Genomic DNA, 22146 nt, shown 5'->3' on the forward strand with positions numbered 1-22146 from the left:
AAGAAGAGACAAACTCCTGTCCAGAATATGCTATATAACTATATGCCCAAATAATATGCTCAAATACTAAACTTTAATCAAATAAAACACTTTCAACCAAAATTTAATATCCTTCCTGATAAAATGTGTTTGCTTAACTGGGGGAATACCAGGATCTCTGTCTGAGTATCACAGGCAAGTTCTCAGGTGTCAGTGACAACTTAGCCTATAGAGCTACAACCACCAGGGTGGGTAATATATTTCATGTTAGATACAGCATGGAATTAGCCTTCTTCCATTTCCTGAAGGTCCTCTCCCTTCCACATTATCAAACATCTAGGATGTGATATAATGCCAGAAGCCATCACTAGAGGCACACAGTCCTAAACTCTAAACACGCCAGAGGACTCACTTGAAGTTCTACTTCCTTCAGCACTGGGTCCGTTCTGATTACTACCTTCAGGCTGATTTTTCTATCTTCTGAATTTCTATAGTTATTTGCTTAATTATTTAATTACTCATTTTGCTAGGCTAAACACCTCAGATATATCACTTATATTAATACACTGGACAGTTTTTTAACTTTCCACTGTCAATGTCCTAGCCCCCCTAGTGAAACCAAGCTTCTTCAGAGAGAGTCACTCTTTTGTTTTTTTGTTTTCCTTATTTCGAGTGTCTAAGTGGTAACTACATAATTATTGCTAAACAACAATTCAGTGCTTTGTATATAAGAGCCATAATCCTTTATTCCAGTGGGTGATAGGAAAAGATACCATAAGGAGCTACAGTATGAACTCAGGATTAAAATAAAGTTTGAGAACTTCATTTCAGTTAAAAAGTTTTTTGTTGGACCCTGAACAATACTTACAATTCTTAACATTTGCCCATTAAACAAAACCTAGTATAACTTTAAAAACTCATAAACAGTACAAAAGGGACACCTCTCTAATTATAGACTGTACTGAGAGGTAGCTTCATGTTTCACTTTACAAAAAGACCTTACCAAATAACAGAACAAAAAAATCTACACCAAAGTAATGATTTTGTACCTTGGTCTATTCCTATGTCACTTCAATGATAGTGGAACATCAATTTTTTTTTTACTGAGCTCGGCAAAGCACTAAGACATCATTAATGCTATAAGGCAAAGAGCTAAAGACAGTTTAGTATGATGGGGGGGTAGTCAGATTAGGGAAAGTATAGAGATAAGTGGCAGACTTTCTTTACCAAAGACGGTATCAACAATATCAACAAACCCTTTGCTCTTCTTTAGCGTGACCCTGCCATTCACCCATCAACAATCAGTCCATTCCCCAACCTCTTAACTCTGGGTAAATCTTGTGACTGCTTTGACCAGCAGACCACCAGCCCTGAGAATAGTCCTTAACAGCCTTGTTGCTTTTGTTTCCTGTCACTCAAAAGCCAGCTACTATGTAAAAAGTCTGACCATCCTGAGAAGACACAGATCTCTCTGTGGAGAGATCCTAGAAAATAAACTACTAGGGATGAAGGGGGGTGGGTAAGAGAACAAAGGACCTCCAAGTCACCAAACAAGCCATTTGGGAATGGATCCCCTAATCCAAACAATCCTGCAAGCACCACATGGTTGAGACAAACCACCAAGCAAACTCTTCTCAAATTCCTAATCCACAAAATTATAAGCAAATTAAAAATTGTTTTAAATCTCTAAGTTTTGAGGTAGTTTGTTCATAATGATAGATAACCAACACATCATCCCTAAAAATGGGCCTATGATTTCTTACTAAAATGCCACTATACCTCCAATATATGTATGTTCCATACATATATTAAGTCTAATTATCAGGACAGAGCAACTATGCCAGGCGTAGCTGCATTTGTCACCTTTTGATATGTCTACTAGAAAAAGCCAAATTGATCATAGCACTTAACACAAAACACTCACCAAAGCAACACTCATTCCTGACTTACATAAAAGACTACGAACTGTTGGAATTTCCCTACATCAATCCATGATGACAACATGGTTCTTTTCTTATATTTACTCAAGTAAATTTTCAAAGCCTACTGAACTGCCTAACTGGCAAAACACGGTAACCCAGATACAATATTTGTAATTCTAAAGGACCAATCTTCTTTTTCTAATCTGTGATAGAGTAAGGAAACCACTAAAATAACTTTGCTAAACCTGCTAGTGGAACAAAACTTTAATAAAAGATGGTAGCGATAAAATATATACTTAAATATATCTAAAACAAAAATTGTGTCTTTAAGAGCAGGAAAGATGATAGATTCCAGGTCTAGGGCAAGGAAGACTTCAAAAGACTTATTATTAGGATCAATTATTAGTTGAAAAGACTCAAGAGACAACATGAATGGTGACCCCTAGTCAAGTGAGAAAATTTGGGGATCAATATGGATAATATCTACAACTGACTGAAACATTAAAAGATGTTTAAATCCATGAATTCTTAATTGTATATTTTTTTAAATTCCATTGGTAACTTTTGGAAAATGATATGGCGGCAATTCATTATTCTGAAAACTGGTAAATTAAGAAATTATATATTTATTGCTTTCCTAATCAAAATGTATCTCAGGGTAATCAAATAGCTGATGATAGGAAATTTCTCTTTGTAGACATACTTCAACTAAAAATATGAAGGAATGACAGAATGTCACAATCTGCAATTAATAGACTTAAAAATGATGATCAACAGTGCTAAAATGATAATGGGCTATAGGACAAACAATGTCTTAACAGATGATAAGACATTCTGTGCCTCCTATTGACAGTTCACAATACCCTTTACAAAAAAATTGCCACCTAAATAAACAACCCTGAACTCAGATCTATCTGAGCCTCAATAGCAGTATGCATAAAACACGAGACAGTGAAACATGTTAATACCACATGGAAGAAATCAGAGGAATCGAAACTATGGGAAATTCTACAGGCAAATAATCTACTTTCTTCAATTAAAAAAAAAAAAAGGAAAAAAAGAAAGATGAAAAGAAATCTAGAAATTTAAAGAAACATAAGTGATGTCAACCAATTGCAACACCCCAGCTTTATATGGATATGATTTAAACCATTAAAAATAATTTACAATGGGGAAATGTGAAAGTTAAAAGGATACTTAATATTAAAAAATTCTTACTTTTTCTTAGCTGTGATAGTATTATGATTACATTTTTAAAAGAATTTTTATCCTTTAGAGATACATAACTCAAGGATGTACAGAAAACATGTTAAGGTAAAAGATTTGCTTCAAAATATTCTGGGTGGGAGGTTAAAGAGAAAACAAGACTGACTACAGAATGGTAACTATTTAAGCTGGGGCATGAGTACATAAAGGTTCATTAAATCAGTCTTGCTATTTTTACGTATGCTTATAATTTTCCTTAATAAAAGGTTCAAACGTTTTTAAAAAGAGAAGTACACTGTATGGTATTTTTGTTGTTGTTGGTTTGTCTTTCCTAAGTACACTTTGATCTACCTTACTCAACATTACCTATCAGAAATTAGGAACATTTATTACTATATAAAGCAAGAATTATGGTATAAACAGGATTTAATCATAGGAAGATAAATGAAAATATGCTTTAGGTATATAAGCAGTATATTTATTATTTTCTATGGAAATGCTACTTTTATCAAGATACCAAAAATTATCCCCTGATATGTTCTCTCTCCAAGATGTGTACCCACCACTTTCCATCTTTCTTTGACCAGGATTCCAACACTGAGAATATCCGGTTGCTCTCCTCCTCCACTCATTGCAATTGACTGATGTGATAAAACGGCTATACAGGCATCCAGCTCCCAAGGATGGTTTCCATTTAACCTAAAACAAAGCAAAACAAAAAAAGAGCAGCAGCGTATCAGGGCTCATTAAATAACAAACATTCCAGGGCCAAGTAGCACTACTAATTCTATACATTAATTAGGTTACTTTGTTGGAAGGGGGGTAAAAACCCCACTAAACTCAGTTTCAAAATCTGTTAAGTGCATAAAAAAAGTACTTATCTTTACATTACAGATATCCATGAAATTGCTAGACACTACAAAGACATTATGATACAACACAGATATAATTTCAAGCACTGAGATTGCTAGACTGTAGAGCAAGCATGGTGTCAATGGCAACTGACCAAGACAGATCACTGTCTTTACTAAAACATATTGCTAAAGAAAAGGACATGGTACCTAACTTACTTACAACAGCTTATCTAGTTTAATAGGTTACAACTTAGAGCTTAACATCATCCAGAGCTAATAAAATTTTAATATTGTACATAATGCATTCAAAGTGCACAGAAAATAAACACGAGCCACAGAAAAGGGCACTTGATCAATTCCAATACAATGATACTTTAAGAAAAAGAGTAATATGTATAGCATACCTATAGAAAATGAAAATACAGCAGAAAAAGCTGGTCTAAAGAAGATGAAAACTGTAACTTTATGTTACAGAACAAACTAAAGAAACGTTTTCTAAAAAGCTTTAAAACAACATAAATCGTAATTAGAAAAGCCCTTAAATGAGAAAGCTAGATAACAGGAAGACTTAAAAAGAAATCTGAGCTAACTCAGAAAAGGACCAGAAATGAAGACTCAACTAGAAGAGACATAAGAGAAGACGCCATATAAATTAGGGAGGAAAAAAAGAAATAAAATGAAAAAAAATTAAAAAGATATTTAAAAATAAAAGTGATAAAAGACAAAGTAAATGCAAAATAGATATTCTAGGAGCCCCCAGCCCTAAAAAAAAACCAATGCAATGAAATAGAATAAATACTAACCACTATAATTCAAAAAATTTCTGGAAATTAAAAAAAAGGCTAAATCTATTTTTAAAAAAAGGCTAAATCTTCATATTGAAATGGTGGTATATCAGATACGTGGGAAAACAACTCAGAAGATCAACATCAACACACAGTCTCCTAAAACTACTGGATTTTAAGGAAAAAATTTCATTGGCATCTGCACAGATAGTCCAAATTATTTAGAAGAGAAAGAAAAAGACATTGGCACTGACCAACAAGAGACACTGGCATAAACAGTTTACACCAGCAGACAATGAAATTATATACTTAAATACTCAAAGAAATAAAATGCAAGCCAAGGATGTTCCATATAGCCAAACTAACTTTCACAGCTAAAGGAAACAAATGGTTATGCAACACAGAACTCAAAGAACACTGTTCCCAGGAAATGCCCCCTGGGAACCATGTAACAAGTATCAGACAATCAAGAAATTATGATAGAAGATCTGGCATGAGGAATGGCCTGAAAAGGCCTAAAAGCAACGATAACCCAGTAGCAATGAATAACCCCTGCCTTCAGACTGTGTACTTTAAACATCAATTTCTCATTTAAAGAAATCATGTTCCATCAAGGAAATAAAAATCAAAACCACAATGAGATACCACCTTACACCAGTGAGAATGGCAAAAATCAACAAGATAGTAAACAACAAGCATTGATGAGGGTGTGCAGAAAGGGGAACCCTATTACACTCTTGGTGGGAATGCAAGCTGGTATAGTCACTCTAGGAAACAGTATGGAGTTCCCTCAAAATGTTAAAAATAGAGCTACCCTACAGCCCAGGAATTGCACTACTAAGTGTTTACCCCAAAGATACAGATGTAATGAAATGAAGGGGCACATGCACTCCAGTGTTCATAGCAGCAATGTCCACAATAACCAAACTGTGGAAGGAGCTGAGCTATCCCTGGACAGATGAAAGGATAAAGAAGATGTGGTTCATATATACAATGGAATATTACTCAGCCATCAGGATGAATACCCACCATTTGCATCGACATGGATGGAACTGCAAGGGATTATGCTGAGTGAAATAAGTTAAGCAGAGAAAGACAATTATCATATGGTTTCACCCATATGTGGAACATAAGGAATAGTGAGTGCAGAGGGCCACAGGGTAAGGGAGGAAAAAATGAATGGGAAGAAATCAGAGAAGGAGACAAATGATGAAACTCTGGACTCTGGGAAACAAACTGAGAGTTACAGAAGGGAGAGGGTTGAGGGGATGGGGTAACCGGGTGATGGGTATTAAGGAGGGCACGTGTTGGTGATAAGCACTGGGTGTTATATGCAACTAATGAATTGTTGAACACTACATCAGAAACTAATGATGTGTTACATGTTGGCTAACTGAACAGAATAAAAAATAATTTGAAAATTAAAAAATTAAAAAATATTTTAAAAACAAAAGAAATCAGGCTCCTTGGAGAAATGGCTTATTCCAGGCCTGGCATAGGAAACTGTATAAAATGAACTTGGGACATTTATCAAATCAGAAAGCAAAACATTAAAATTCTACTACAGGCAAGTAAAAGGAAATCAGAAACAGAAGGGATTCTTATTTGCCAAATTTCTCATTTGAGTATATATAAGAATGCTCAAATAATGGTCACAAAGAATACTGACAGCAATGATTGGAAAATATAAAAAATATTAACACCTTTGAGTTCATAATAACATTCAAAAAAAGAAAAAAGAAAATTACTCTTTGATCAACCTTTGAAGTTGCTAGGGTACAACTCACTATTCTGAACATGGATAAAGAAATAAAGAATCATGGATTTATCACGCCTTTCTGGTAAGAACAGTATCTTGTGGAAACGAAGGAAATGAATTTTTTTCCTCAGAGAATAATCATAGATAATAAATGTTACAAGAACTGATAGAATCAGAAAATCACTATTTCCAGGGGTGCCTGGGTGGCTCAGTCAGTTAAGTGACCAAGTCCTGATTTCCACCCAGGTCATTATCTCCAGGTGTGAGATCCAAACCCAAGTGTGGGTGTGCAGCTTACTTAAGATCCTCTCTCCCTCTGCCCCTTCCTACCATCCCCCTCCCTAAAAATCCCAAAAAACCTCACCCATGATAGCAGATTATACCTGGGTAGCTTGAAGAGAACACACTGTATTTGCTAAGTGAATGAAAAATATTCTCTTTGAACAGAGAATTGCTCTTTGAAATATTGCTTTGAATATTGCTAGGCATATACATAAAATGTGGTATATACATACAATGGAATATTATTTAGCCTAAAAAAGGAAGGAAATTCTGTCAGGCTACAACATGAATGAACCCTGAGAACATTATGCTGAGTGAAATAAGCCAGTTACTAAAGGGCAAATACGCTATGAATCCACCTATATGAAGTATTTAGAGTAGTTAAACAAATGGAAACAAAAAGTAGAATGGCAGTTACTAAGGGCAGGAGGAGAGGGGTAAAAGGGGGAGTGGTTGTTCAATGGGAACAGAATTTCAGTTCTGCAAGATTGAAAGAATTCTGGATGTCTGTTCTACAATGTGAATATACTTAACACTAGCTATCTGTACACTTAAAAATGATTAGGGTGGTAAATTTTATGTTATGTATTCTTTACCGTAGGAAAGAAGGAAGGGGAAGAAGGGGAAAGGGGGAGGGAAAGGAGGGGAGCACATGGGGGAAGGGGGAAGTGGGGAAATGGGAAGGAAGGGAAAGGGAAAGGATGGTATGGGCCCATGGTGGGGAAACTGATAACATTCAGCATGATAATATACATTAAACTCTAATTCAAGAATAACACTTCAAGGAATCTATCCCAAAGGTATCATGACAAAAAAATGTGTAATGACTTTTTCACAAAGCTTTTTACTATAACACTACTTAAAATCACAAGACTAGAAAAAACCTAAAACCATCAATAGGGGATTAGGTTAATATAAAATGGTTCATCTAAATAAGGAGTGCTAGCCCAGAAATAAGAGAGATACTGATAAAGTGATTTTTAAGAGAGATATTGATAAAGGATTTTTCAGGATATATTAAGTGAAAAAAAGCAATATGGAGTAAAATGTTTACAGAATGCTACCTTTTGTATAAAAGGAAGGTAAACATCAAACTTATTAACTTATTTCCTCTTAAAAAAGAAAAAAAGATAAGCCAAAAAATGATGAAAATGATTCTCTATGGCAGAGGTCAGTGTTTTGTTGGTAAAGGGCCAGACAGTAAATATTCCAGTCTTTTCAAGCCATATAATCTATGTCATAGCTATTCAACTCTGCCGTTACAACACAAAAGAAGCTATAGATGAAATGTAAACAAATGAATATGGCCATGACAAAACATTATTTACAAGAAGAGCTAGGCAGCCAAATCTGGCCTGCATGCAAGCTGTTGTTTACCAATCTTTTCTCAAAAGAAAGGAGAAAACAGGATAGAAGGGGTAAGACTTCTGTGAATCTATTTTTTTTTTTTAAGATTTTATTTATTTATTTGACAGAGATCACAAGTGGGCAAAGCAGGAAGTGGGGTGGGGGAGGGAGCAGGCTCCCTGCTGAGCGGAGAGCCTGACGCAGGGCTTGATCCCAGGACCCTGAGACCATGAGCTGAACCTAAGGCAGAGGCTTAACCCACTGAGCCACCCAGGCGCCCCTGTGAATGTTTTGTAATACAGTTTTGATTTTTAAAAACAAAATCACTGGGGCACCTGGGTGGCTCAGTCCATTAAGTGTCCAACTCTTAGTTTCATCTCAGGTTACAATCTCAGGGTGGTGAGATTGAGCCCCATGTCCGGTTCCATGCTGGGCATGAAGTCTGCTTGAGATTCTCTCTAACCTTCTCCCTTTGCCCCTCTCCCCACCCCCATCCATCCTCCACCCCCTACTGTGGATACTCTCACTCCCTCTAAAAATAAAGAAAACTTTTTTTTTTTTTTTAAGATTTTGTTTATTTATTTGAGAGAGGAAGGGACAGAGAAAGGGAGAAGCAGACTCCCCCCCCAACCCCGCCCCGGCGCGGGACTCAATCCCAGGACCCTTAGATCATGACCCAAGTCAAAGGCAGATGCCTAAATGACTAAGCCACCCAGAAGCCCCAATAAATAAATCTTTAAAAAACAAAGTAAGGGAGCTCCTGGGTGGCCTCGTCAGTTAAACTGCTACCTTCAGCTCAGGTCATGATCCCAGGGTCCTGGGATGGAGCTGCATATCAGGCTCCTCGCTGAGCCAGGTGCCTGCTTCTCCCCTACATGCCATTCCCCTTGCCTATGTTTGTTCTCTCCCTCTCTCTCCCTACCCCTCACTGCGTCAATAAATAAAAATATTTTTTAAAAATTAAGACAAAATCATTGTTTTACATAAGAAAAAAATATTCTTATACTCCAAATTCAAGGAAGGACAACAGCAGGCATCAGATCTGGCTTTAAACTCATCCCAGTCTATCAATAATAGCTACAAATCAGTGACCACACTTCAGAAAGTCAACCAATCAGTAGTAACAGCAACACTCCATAACCACATTCAACGCATAACAAAGTTCAACCGCTTACTTCCTAAACACTCCCACTTCAATCCCTGAACTAGAAGCCTCACAGCTCTCCCTTGCACAAAGAGAAATAAATTTAGTATTTGGTTCAGATATTGAGGGCCTCTTCCTTCAAGACAATTAAAAGATAAAATTAAATTTAAAAAGAAAAAAAAAATGCCAAAAATGGCAGGGGGGACAATCTCTAAGTATTTAAAACAGACTGAAACCAATACCCCGTTGCATTCCAAGTTTGCAGCATAACTACACAGAAAAATAATACAAATGGCTTTGAAATACAGTATTTTGATTGTACATTCCTAGTGCAATATATCTAAAGGAATAAAATAACCGCAAAGAAATGTTAAACCTGTATTTAGTAGTGGGGCACCTGGTGGCTCAGTCAGTTAAGTGACTGACTCTTAGTTTCAGCTCAGGTCATGATCTTGAGTTGTGAGACTGAGCCCCCCATTAGGCTTTGCCCTCAGGTCTAATCCTGGTTAAGATTTGCTCTTTGTGCTCCTTTTCCCCACTCACACGCATGAAGCTCTCTCTCTAAAATAAATAAATCTTTTTAAAAACCTACAGTTAGTATTTATATGGTTAGGAATAATATCAATTATGTTATTTTAAAATTACTATAAGTATACTGCAGGACACAGCAAAAAAGTGATTACATTTTTTTTAGCGTAAAGAGATATAAAAGTCAAAGATGTAAAAATTCTGAAATCCCACAATAAAGAAAATATGAAAAAAAGTCATGATCTTTATTTAAATACATACTTCACAATTAACCACTGAGAAATCCTAGAAGCAACACAGGGCAGTGGCATTAAGCATCCCTTAGTATTTAGATTACAGTTACCAAGTACCATGTCCCTCAAAAAAAAAAAAAAAAGAGGAAAGAAAAGAAAAAGAAAGCTCCTTGGACAAAAGACCACTTCTAAAACTAGGCCAGGATATGGAACACCTGTGTGGCTCAGTGGGCTAAAGCCTCTGCCTTCAGCTCAGGTCATGGGGTCCTGGGAATGCCCCACATAGGGCTCTCTGCTCAGCAGGGAGCCTGCTTCCTCCTCTCTCTCTGCCTGTCTCCCTGCCTACTTGTGATCTATGTCTGTCAAATAAATAAATAAAATCTTTTAAAAAAAATAAAAACTAGGCCAGGATATATAAAAGATAAACTTAGAATCTCCCTATGTCTGAAAGCAGGGAATATACACACCAAACACTAGGGACAGATCCAGGTTTTATGGGACCTCAAGTTTACGTTAAGCTGGGCCTTACCTTAAAATCTTTCTTTTTTCTTTTTCTTTTTCTTTTCTTTTTTTTTTTTTTTACAATTTTACAAAACCTGTATCACCAATAACTAAAGCCTTAATCCCAAAGCCTTGAAAGAAGCCTATACAAATAAAGAACTCTGATGTTTAAGCTTCCTTATCTTCAAAGAAAATCCTTCTCCACTGAAGCCAAATGGTAGGGGCTCACACTGGTTTAAGGTAAGAAAAATTTGACAACCAAAAGAATAATGACTAGGGCTAAGTTGTTTAAGCAGCTGACTCTTGATCTCAGATTAGGTCTTGACCTCAGGGTCAAGCTGAGCACACACAATATGGAGCTACTTAAATAAATAAATATCCATGAGTTCATAACAATACTCAAAAACAACTCATTAAGGGCACCTGGGTGGCTCAGTCATTAACTGTCTGCCTTGGGCTCAGGTCATGATTCCAGGGTCCTGGCATCGAGCCCCTCGGGTTCCCTGCTCAGCAGGAAGCCTGCTTCTCCTTCTCCCACTCCCCCTGCTTGCGTTCCCTCTCTCACTGTGTGTCTCTCTCTCTCAAATAAATTAATAAAATCTTAAAAAAAAAAACTCATTAGACATGAACAATTGCTAGAGCACTACTTTATTACTCTGAATATAGATAAAAGGAAAATAAACCAAGCATTTCTCCTGCATTTGCAGAATTAAAAATCCACCACTCTGCAAAACCTAATAAAATGATGAAGGCAATGATGGATAAAATTCTTAGGTAAAAAGTTAGCTGATATAGAACTTAATAATAGATGGATGAGACTAGTAATATACTTAGACTCACTGATCAATATTAGCATTTCTAAAAGAGCTGATATTAAACAGCATACTTTGAGAACTGAACCAAGGTTCAGACGCACCTCCCAGGTCCCAAACTGGCTACTCAGTACACATTTGGGACAGATCTGAATATAATTTCAAAGTCTTTGAAAACTGGACTAATATTAAAGCCAACATACATGGAAGGCTAGTCAGAACTTGCACACTGAACATAAGCGAATAGCTAAAAATTTTTAAATATCAACACTCTTCACAGATTTTTTAAAAGATTTTACTTATTTATTTAACAGAGAGAGACAAAGCAAGAGAGGGAACACAAGCAGGGGGAGTGGGAGAGGGGGAAGCAGGCTTCCCAGCAGAGCAGGGAGCCTGATGCGGGGCTCAATCCCAGGACCCTGAGACCATGACCTGAGCCAAAGGCAGACGTTTAACAAATGAGCCACCCAGGCACCCCTCTTCACAAAATTTAAATAAACCTTAAGTATCATAATTTGTTAAATGTCAAGGATACAATCCAAAATTACCAAGCATAAAAAAAACAGGAAAAAGTCCCAAATTACATATGAAAGCAAAATCAATAGACATAAATGCTAAAATGACACAGATTTAGGACCCATAAGACACTTTAAAAGAGTTACAATAAAAATGCTCCAAGAAGGTGAACATTCTAGAAATGAAAAGGAAGATATATAGTCTCATTTAAGAAAAAGAAGACATAAATAAATGGAAATCTTAGAAGTAAAAACACAGTAAGAAAAATTCTAAATGTCACTGGATGGAGTCAATGGAAGAATGGAAGTGTCTAAAGAATAAGTCAGTAAACCTGAAAACAGGAAGGATTTTTTTAAATGAACACAGACCCCAGGAACCCCAAGGACCAGTGACCTTATTTATTTCAGAGAGAGAGAGAGAGAGAGATAGAGAGCAAGGTGGGTGAGGGGCAGAGGGAGAAGGTGAGAGAGAGTCCACAAGCAGACTCCTCACCAAGTGCAGAGGCCGACATGATGCTCGATCCCAGGACCCCAAGATCATGACCTGAGCCAAAACCAGGAGTCAGCTGCTCAACTAACTGAACTACCCAGGTGCCCCAGGTTGAGTGTCTTTAAGTATTAATTTCATTTGATTGATGGGTTGCTCAGATTCAGGTCTCTGACACTAAATGGGTATCCTACAATTCAGTTCAATTCTGACACTAACTACTCAGAATCAGAGAAGACCCTGCAGGTTAAGGTACTCAGTTCCACAAAACTGCACAAATCTCAGAGTATAGCCCCAAGTCCTGGATGTCCCAAAGCCACACATGCTTTGCCTGGCTGGCTACAAATTTGCTAGAAGAACTCACAGAACTAATGAAAGTGTTATACCTACGATTACCATTTTCTTATAAAAGATAAAAATCAACAGCCCAAAAAAGAGGTATATTTGACAGGTCGGTAAGGGTTCCAACCACAGGAGTTTCTGTCCTTGTGGAGTTTGGCTGTGCCACCCTCTCAGTCCACATGTTCACTAACCAGGAAGCTCCTTAAGCCTTGTTGGCCAGGGTTTTTAATATCAAGATTCATTACATAGGCATGTGTGAATAAATCACTGACCATGTACAAGGATGTGGAGAAAGGGGAACCCTTTTACACTGTTAGTGGGAATGCAAACTGGTGTAGCCACTCTGGAGAACCATATGAAGGTTCCTCAAAAAGTTAAAAATAGAACTGCCCTAGGACCCAGCAATTGCACTAGTAGGTATTTAACTAAAGGATACAAAAGTACTGATTTGAAGGGGCACATGCACCCCAATATTTACAGCAGCACTATCAACAATAGCCAAAGTATGGAAAGAGCCCAAATGTCCATTGACTGTTGAATGGATAAAAAAGATGTGGTGTATATACACAATGGAAAATTACTCAGCCATCAAAAAGTATGAAATCATGCCATTTGCAACAACGTGGACAGAACTAGACTGTATTACCCTAAGCAAAATAAGTCAGTCAGAGAAAGACAAATACCATATGATTTCACTCATGTGAAATTTAGGAAACAAACAGATGAACATAGGGGAAGAAAAGGAAAAATAAGATAAAAACAGAGGGAGGCAAACCATAAAAGACAACTACAGAGAACAAACCCGAGGGCTGCTAGAGGAAAGGTGAGTGGAGGGATCCGCTAAACAGATGATGGGCATTAAGGAGGGCACTTGTGATGGGCACAGAGTGTTATATATAAATGATGAATCACTACATTCTATTGAAACTAATATTATACTATATGTTAACTAACTTGAATTTAAATAAAATCATGGAGGAAAAAACTATCTTATTACATTAAAAAAAAAAAAAGCACTGTCTATGTAACTGAAATCTTCAGTATCACTCTCTCTGAAGGTCAGAGGTTGAGAGGTAGGGCTGGAAGCTCCAACCCTATAAATCATTTGCTTGATCTTTCTAGTGACCAGTCCCCATCCTGAAATCTAGGAGCCAGAAGTTACCTCATCAGCATAACAAACATTCCCATCACTCAGGAAATGCCAGCCTCTGCCAGGAATTGGAGATAAATCAATAAATGTTAAGATTAGTAGACCATATATAAACCAAATATATTTTTTATTGTTCTGAATTCTGAAGTACTGTTGAGACAGGAATGATGAAAAATCCAGTTATAATTAATGGATTTACCTACTTCTCCTTTCAGTTTGTTAATTTTTATTTTATGTATTTTGATGCTCTTTTTAAGATGTATACCACATTTATAATTACTTTGTAAATTGGCCTTTCTCTGATTATGTGAAAGTTCCCATTCATCACTAGGGATCTGTTTTGCTCCGAAGTCTACATTGTCTGATACAATTATTGGTACTTCAACTTCCTTCTGATTAGTGTTTGCATGGTGTATCTTTTCCCCTTCCTTTGCTTTTTAAAATTAATAAATAAGCTTATTTATAATGATATTTCTTACAATAAAAATATACATGAAAATCACAAGTTATACAAAGAAATGGATGTATAATAAAAAACCAATATAGACAGGAAAAAAAAGATTTAATGAAGAGATAAATATCAAATAGACAACTTTACTTCTTCTGAATTCCACTTTGTCATGCACACTGAATTGTAAATGAACAGTGGCTCTCTCTTCAGGAGGTCCTGTACTGGAAATTCTGGAAACCGGTAATTATATTTTGATAAGAGTTTAAAGTTAATCATGTGGGGTGCCTGGGTGGCTCAGTGGGTTAAGTCTCTGCCTTCGGCTCAGGTCATGATCCCAGGGTCCTGAGATTGAGCCCCGCATCGGGCTCTCTGCTCAGTAGGGAGCCTGCTTCCCCCATGCGCTCTCTCTCTCTCTCTCTGCCTGCCTCTCTGCCTACTTGTGATCTCTGTCTGTCAAATAAATAAATAAAATCATTAAAAAAATTTTTTTAAATTAAGTTAATCATGTATTTCCCTGTAGTACTTAATCTTAATGCTGCCTTAATATGAAGTCACATTCAGTCTACTTTGAAGTGAAATAGCTATAAGTTAATCTATTCTGCTGGGCCACAAAATGTCATCAATGTTTTCCTAATATATGTGAATGTGTCAGGATTAAACTATTTTTTTAATCAAGTTTTTAATTTTAATTCCAGTTTAGTTAACATACAGCATTATATTATTTTCTACTGTACAATATAATGACTAAACAATTTTGTACATTACTCAATGCTCATCATAATAAGTGTATCCTTTTTTAAATTTTATTTTATTTTTTCAGTGTTCCAAGATTCATTGTTTATGCACCACACCCACTGCTCCATGCAATATGTGCCCTCCTTAAGTGTACTCTTTTTTTTTTTTAAAGATTTTATTTACTTATTAGAGAGGGAGAGTGTGAGTAGGGTAGGAGCAGAGGCAGAGAAATAAGCAGATTCTGCACTGAGCACGGACGCCCAAAGGGATGTTGATCCCACAACCCTGAGACCATCACCTGAGCCAAAATCAAACATGGATGCTTAACAGACTAAACCACCCAGGCACCCCAAAATATTTTAAACTGAACAAAAATTAAAATCTAACAAAAACTAAAATCTGCAGGATGCAGCTAAGACAGTGACCAGAGGGAAAAGTATACCACTGAAAACATTCAGAATGAAGGTTCTAAATGGGTGGCTCAGTCAGTTAAGCATCTGCCTTCAGCTTGGGTCGTGATCCCAGGATCCCGGGATCAAGTCCTGTGTCAGGCTCCCTGCTCAGCGGGAAGCCTGCTTCTCCCTCTTTCTCTGTCCCTCCCTGTTTGTTCTCTCTCTCTCGCTCTCTCTCAAATAAACAAAATCTTCAAAAATAAAACATTCAGAATGAAAAAAAATCAAAAATTAATCATCTAAGCCTCTGCCTTACAAAGCTAAAAAAGAAAGAAACACCAAACACAAGGCAAAAATATAAAGTAGAAATTAAAGCTACAAAAACAATAGAGAAAAGTCAATGAAATCTAAAGTCAGTTCTTCATAAATACCAATAAAATCCGTAAGCTTTAGAAAAGCTGCCAAAAGAGGGACACCTGACTTAGTCAGTTACAGGTCTGCCTTTGGTTCAGGTCATGGTCCCGGGTTGTTAAGATCAAGTCCTGCATTGGGCTCCCTGCTTGGCGGGGAACCTGATTCTTCCTCTGCAGTGCTACTCCCCCTGCTTTGTGCTCTCTCTCTCACACACACAAATACATAAAAATACTTTTTAAAATAAAGAAAGAAAAACTGCCAAATGAAGAGAGAAAACACAAATTATCAATATCAGGAATGAAACAGGAGTCACCACTCCACAGATATTAAAAGTATAATGAAGGAAATATGAAGAACACTATACACATAAACTGAACAACAGTGGAGCAACTCATCCAAAACCATAAACCCAACAATTCACCCAAGATAAAAGGAAGAGCCTGAAGAGTCCTATTAAAGGAACTGAATTCATAATTTAAAACCTTCCCAAAAAAGAATCTCTGGGTCCAGAGATTTTTTCCTCCCCAATGACAAATTCTACCATATTCAAACATTTGTGGGGGATGGCACAGGGAGAAGGAGATAGAGAATCTTTAGTAGGTTCAGAGCAGCCTGGAGCCCAACTCAGGGCTCAATAAGCCTGAGACCATGACCTATGAAGAGTGGGACACTTAACTAATTGAGACACCCAGGCACTCCTACCACATTCAAACATCTAAAGAAAAAAAAAAAATAAAACAAATCCATACATCTCTTCCAGTAAAAGAAGGGAAAGAAACACTTTTCAAATCATTTATAAGGCCACCATTACCCTGTTACCAAAACCCATCATAAAACTGGGGCAAAAAATGTAATTATTAGTGTGGAAATTTTATAAAAATACATTATCAAAAAATAAAAATACTCAAAGACAATACAAGAAAATAACAAAGCAATCGTTCTCATGAACACAGTTACAAAAATTCTTAAAAAAAACTATTAGCAAATTAAATCCAGCAATACATAAAAATAAGACACTCTAACCCCATGTGACTTATCCTGAAGGGAACAAAACTGATTCAAAATTTAAAAACCAATTAATATATCCATCTGATTAATAGTCTAAAAAAGAAATCACATAATCTATCGCGTGATGTGAGAAGCATGTGACAAAACTCAACAGTCATTCATGATATAAATTCTCAGTAAACTAGGAATAGACGGGAATTTTCTTTTTTTTTTTTAGGATTTATTTATTTTAGAGAGAGAAAGAATGCATGTGTGGGGTGGGGGGGCTAGGAGGGTAGGGGAGGTAGGCAGAGGGAGAGAGAGAATCTCAAGCAGACTCCCTGCTGAGCAAGGAGCCAACTCAGGGCTCAATCTCACAACCCCAAGGCCATGACCTCAGTGAAAACCAAGAGTGCAACGCTCAACCAACTAAACCACCCAGGTGCCCCTAGAAAGGAATTTTCTTAACCTGATAAAGGGCATCTTTAAAAAAAAGTTCCTTGAACTGATTAATAGATTTAACAAAATTTCAGTTGAAATTTGTCTCTCTAGGGCCTTTTCAAGGCCCTAGAGAGACAAGCTGATTGTAAATTTATGTGGATAGGCAAAGGAACTGAAATACCCAAAACATTTCCAGAAAATATTAATAAAGTTGGAAGAACCACACTACATGATTTTAGGACTTAACTGATAAGGCTACAGTAATCAAGCCAGTATGTTACTGGCAAGGAATAGACATATATAGAGATAAGTGAGTAGAACGAAGAGCCCAGAAATAGAGCTACACAAATATAGCTAATTAAATTTCTTTCAAGACTTACTTATTTATTTGAGAGAGAGTGAGAGATAGGGCACATGTAGGGAGGAGCAGAGAGTGAGACAGAACCCCAAGCAGACCCTGCTGAACACAGAGCCCAATCCCGGGCTCAATCTATGACCTGACATCATGACCTGAGCTGAAATCAAGAATCAGACACTTACCCCACTGAGCCACCCAGGTGCTCCTGGCTAATTAAGTTTTTAACTTTTAAAAAATTTAGATATAATTCACATACCATAAAATCCATTGTTTTAAAATATACAACTCGGGGCACCTGGGTGGCTCAGTGGATTGAGCCGCTGCCTTCGGCTCAGGTCATGATCTCAGTGTCCTGGGATCGAGCCCCGCATCAGGCTCTCTGCTCAGCAGGGAGCCTGCTTCTCTCGCTCTCTCTGCCTGACTCTCTGCCTACTTGTGATCTCTCTGTCAAATAAATAAAATCTTTTTAAAAAATTAAAATTAAAAATAAAAAAATAAAATATACAACTCAATGGTCTGTAGAATATTCACGAGGTTGTATAATCATCACCACTACCTAATTTCAGAACATTTTCACCAGCCTCAAAAGAAACCCCATACTTATTAGCAGTCACTCTCTATTCCCTCCTTCCCTCAGCCCCTGGCAACCACTAACCTATTTACTGTGTCTATGGATTTCCCTATTCCAGGCCAACTGATATTTGACAAAGACACAAAAGCCATTCAACACAGAAAAAATAGAATTTCTAACAAATAGTGTTAGAACAAGTGTGTATCTGTATGTAAAACTTAACCTCAATCTAAACCTCACACCGTATACAAAACTTGCCTTAGAATGTATTACAGATATAAAAGTATAATGTAAAACTTTTAGAAATAAACTTGTGAGCATATCTTTGTGAAGAGTTTAGGACATGATACTAAAGCACAATTCATAGAAGGAAAAACTGATAAGCTGAACTTCACCAAAATTAAAAACTTTTACTCTGTGGAAGACACTATTAAGAAAAGACAAACTACAGACTGGGAGAAAATGTTTGCAAACCACAACCAAGGGCTTGTATCTGAACATATAGAGAACATTTAAAATTAACAGTAAGAAAACAAAAGAAGCAATTTAAAACTAGGAAAAAGACAGATGTTTCACCAAAGAAGATATACTGATTGCAAATAAATAAATGAAAAGTTGTTTGACATCACTCACAGTCTCCAAAAATTACACATTGTAGTTACATGTATATGACATTCTCAGAAAGACAAAACTATAGCGACAGAGAATAGAGCAGTGGCTGCCAAGGGTTAGAGGCAGGGTGAGGGTATAACTCTAAAGGAATAGTATGAAAGAGTTCACAAGAGGTACTGGAACTACTATGAATACTATTATGAACTATTACGATTATAATTATGGTGAGGATTACATGAATCTACACATGTACTAGAACTCAGAACTGTAGACCCCAAAAGTCATTTATCATATATTATTTTTAAATTTAAAAATTTCTAATTTATAAAAAAAATCCTTATCTAAAAAGGCTAGTAAAATATTCCTTCCTTTTCCAACTGTGTCTCTGTATAAGGCCATATTTTCTTCAGATGCGTCAACCAAAGCAACATATTGCAACAGAATGAACACAGAAGTATGAGAATCCAGCAGTCTTCTATCATGCCAGATATTAAACAGACTTGAAAAAACATAAAACAATGCCAATCATTTCACCAATTTGCTTTTCTATTCTGAAAACTATTTGAAGCCTATTAGATGTTAACATGTAAGTTTTATTATTTTAAAATAAATAAATTTAAAATGTTTTAATTTCAATAGAGTATCATCACATATAAATCCATGCTAAAATAAAAACAAAAACAAAAATAAAAAATGCTTTTAGGGTCCTCAATGAATTTTAAGAATAGTAAGAGGTCATGAGACCAAAAAGTTCAAGAATAGCTAAATTATGTTACAGAGATCTGTAACAGAAATTTTCCCCATTAAAAATCTTGATTTATGGTATATAGGGGTGCCTGAGTGGTTGTTAAAGCCTCTGCCTTCAGCTCAGGTCATGATCCCAGGGTCCTGGGATAGAGCCCCACATCAGGCTCTCTGCTCAGCAAGGAGCCTGCTTCCCCCTCTCTCTCTGCCTTCCTCTGTGCCTACTTGTGATCTCTGTCAAATAAATAAAATCTTAAAAAAAAAATCTTGATTTATGGTATACAAAGTTATTTGAATGAGTAAACTTTTTTTAGAGTTTCATTTTTATTTGTTTTATAATGTTTTCTAATATACCATTTTGTAGTTTTGTTTTGTTTTCATCATGGTAAGTGTACTCTTTAATCCCCATCACCTATTCTACCCCCCCACACTCCTCCCCTCTAGTAACAATCAGTTTGTTCTCTATCAGTTATTCTCTATCAGTCGTTCTCTAAAGTTAAGAGCCTATTTCTTGGGACGCCTGGGTGGCTCAGTAGGTTAAGCAGCTGCCTTCAGCTCAAGTCAGAATCTAGGATCAAGTCCCACATCAGGGTCCTTGCTCAACAGGGAGTCTGCTTCTCCCTCTGCCTGCTCTGCCTGCCACTCCCCCTGCTTGTGCTCTTTCACTCTCTGAAAATAAAATCTTTAAAAAAAAAAAAAAAAAGCCTATTCTTGGTTTGTCTCTTTTTCCCCCTTTGCTCATTTGTTGTTTCTTAAACTTCATGTATGAGTAATATCATATGGTATCTGTCTTTCTCTGACTGACTTACATCACTTAGCATAATACTCTTTAGCTCTAACCACATTGCTGCAAATGGCAAGATTTCATTCCTTTCTTAAGGCCAAGTAATATTCCAGTGCGTGTGTGTGTGTGTGTGTGTGTGTGTTTCTTCATTACCCATTCATCTATTGATGGATACTTGGACTGTTTCCATAGTTTGGCTATTGTAAATAATGCTGCAATAACTATATGGGTACATTATCTCTTTGAATTAGTGTTTTTTGTATTTTGGGGGTAAATACCCAATTGTGCAATTACTGGATCATAGTTCTATTTTTAATTTTTTGAAGAACCTCCATATTGCCATCCACAATGGCTGCACCAGTTTGTATTCCCACCAACAGTGCAATAGGGTTCTTTTTTCTCCACACCCTCACCGACACTTTTTGTTTCTTATGTTTTTGATTTTAGCCATTCTGACAGGTGTGAGGTGATTTGCAGTTTTGATTGCATTTCCCTGACGATGTTATGTTGATCAACTTTTCAAGTGTCTGTGGCCATTGGTATGTTTTCTTTGGAGAAATGTTTACTCATGTCTTCTCTCCATTTTTTTTTTTTAAAGATTTTATTTATTTATTTGACAGAGAGAGATCACAAGTAGGCAGAGAGGCAGGCAGAGAGAGAGGAGGAAGCAGGCTCCCTGCTGAGCAGAGAGCCCGATGCGGGACTCGATCCCAGGACCCCGAGATCATGACCCGAGCCGAAGGCAGCGGCTTAACCCACTGAGCCACCCAGGCGCCCTTCTCTCCATTTTTTAATTGGGTTATTTGTTTTTTGGGTGTTATATTATATCATATATCTTTATATATATATATATCTTTATATATTTTAGATACTTAAATCCTTTATCAGATAAGCCATTTGCAAATACTTTCTCCTATTCAGTTTTAGTTTTGTTGATTGTTTCCTTGGCTGTGCTGAGACTTTTTGTTTTGTCATTGGTTTTTGCTTTTATTTCTCTTGCCTGGATGAATAAACATCTTTCTCAAATTCTACAATCTGAACTTCTACAATTCTTTTTTTAAATAAAAAAGATTTATTTATTTGACAGAGAGAGAGAGAGCACAAGTAGGGGAAGCATCAGACAGAGGGAGAGGGAGAAGCAGGCTCCCTGCTAAGTAGGGAGCTGGATGTGGGCTAGACCTGAGCCGAAGGCAGATGCCTAACCAACTGAGGCACCCAGACGTCCCCAATCATTCTTTCAATAAACATTTGATGAAGACTCTGCCAAAAACTGTGGGAATACTAAATGAGTCACTATACTAATACTAATACTAATACTAATACTAATATACTAATACTAAACAGTCACTAGCCTGTAGGACATGAATGGCTCTAGAAAAGACTTCTCAAAGATGATGCTATTGAAAGAATACCTACATGAACTGAAATATATTAAGAGGAGACCTGTACAGCTGGTGGAAAGTTTGGGATTGAATTAGTTAGTGATTAGGGAACTAACCAACCAAACACACAAACAAATGAAAAAAATCATTAGCTCCAGGAAAAACAAAAAATAATATAGGACAGAAAAGACACTCACCACTATTATCTCTATCTATATAAATAGTAAATTTCCCCTACGTGTCAAAGCATTCATAGAGTCAAGAAAACTTGAAGTCTGGGGCACCTGGGTGGCTCAGTCATTAAGTGTCTGCTTTCAGCTCAGGTCATGATCCCAGGGCTCTGGGATTGAGCCCTGCATGCATTGGGGTTCCCTGCTCAGCAGGAAGCCAACTTCTCCCTCTCCCATTTCCCTGCTTGTGTTCCCTCTC

General features: G+C 36.8%; 1 protein-coding gene across 1 annotated transcript in view; it reads right to left on the reverse strand.

Moving 5' to 3' along the window:
• The window catches only part of TTBK2 (tau tubulin kinase 2), a 159405-nt gene that overhangs the window by 118823 nt on the left and 18436 nt on the right, over positions 1–22146 (reverse strand). Inside the window, exon 2 of the mRNA XM_032343454.1 lies at positions 3671–3806. Coding sequence (XP_032199345.1) covers positions 3671–3739 — 69 coding nt within the window. The 5' untranslated portion in view covers positions 3740–3806. The remainder of the gene's footprint in view (positions 1–3670; positions 3807–22146) is intronic.

Source organism: Mustela erminea, chromosome 5 (genome assembly GCF_009829155.1).
Source record: "Mustela erminea isolate mMusErm1 chromosome 5, mMusErm1.Pri, whole genome shotgun sequence".
Taxonomy (NCBI): Eukaryota; Metazoa; Chordata; class Mammalia; order Carnivora; family Mustelidae; genus Mustela; species Mustela erminea.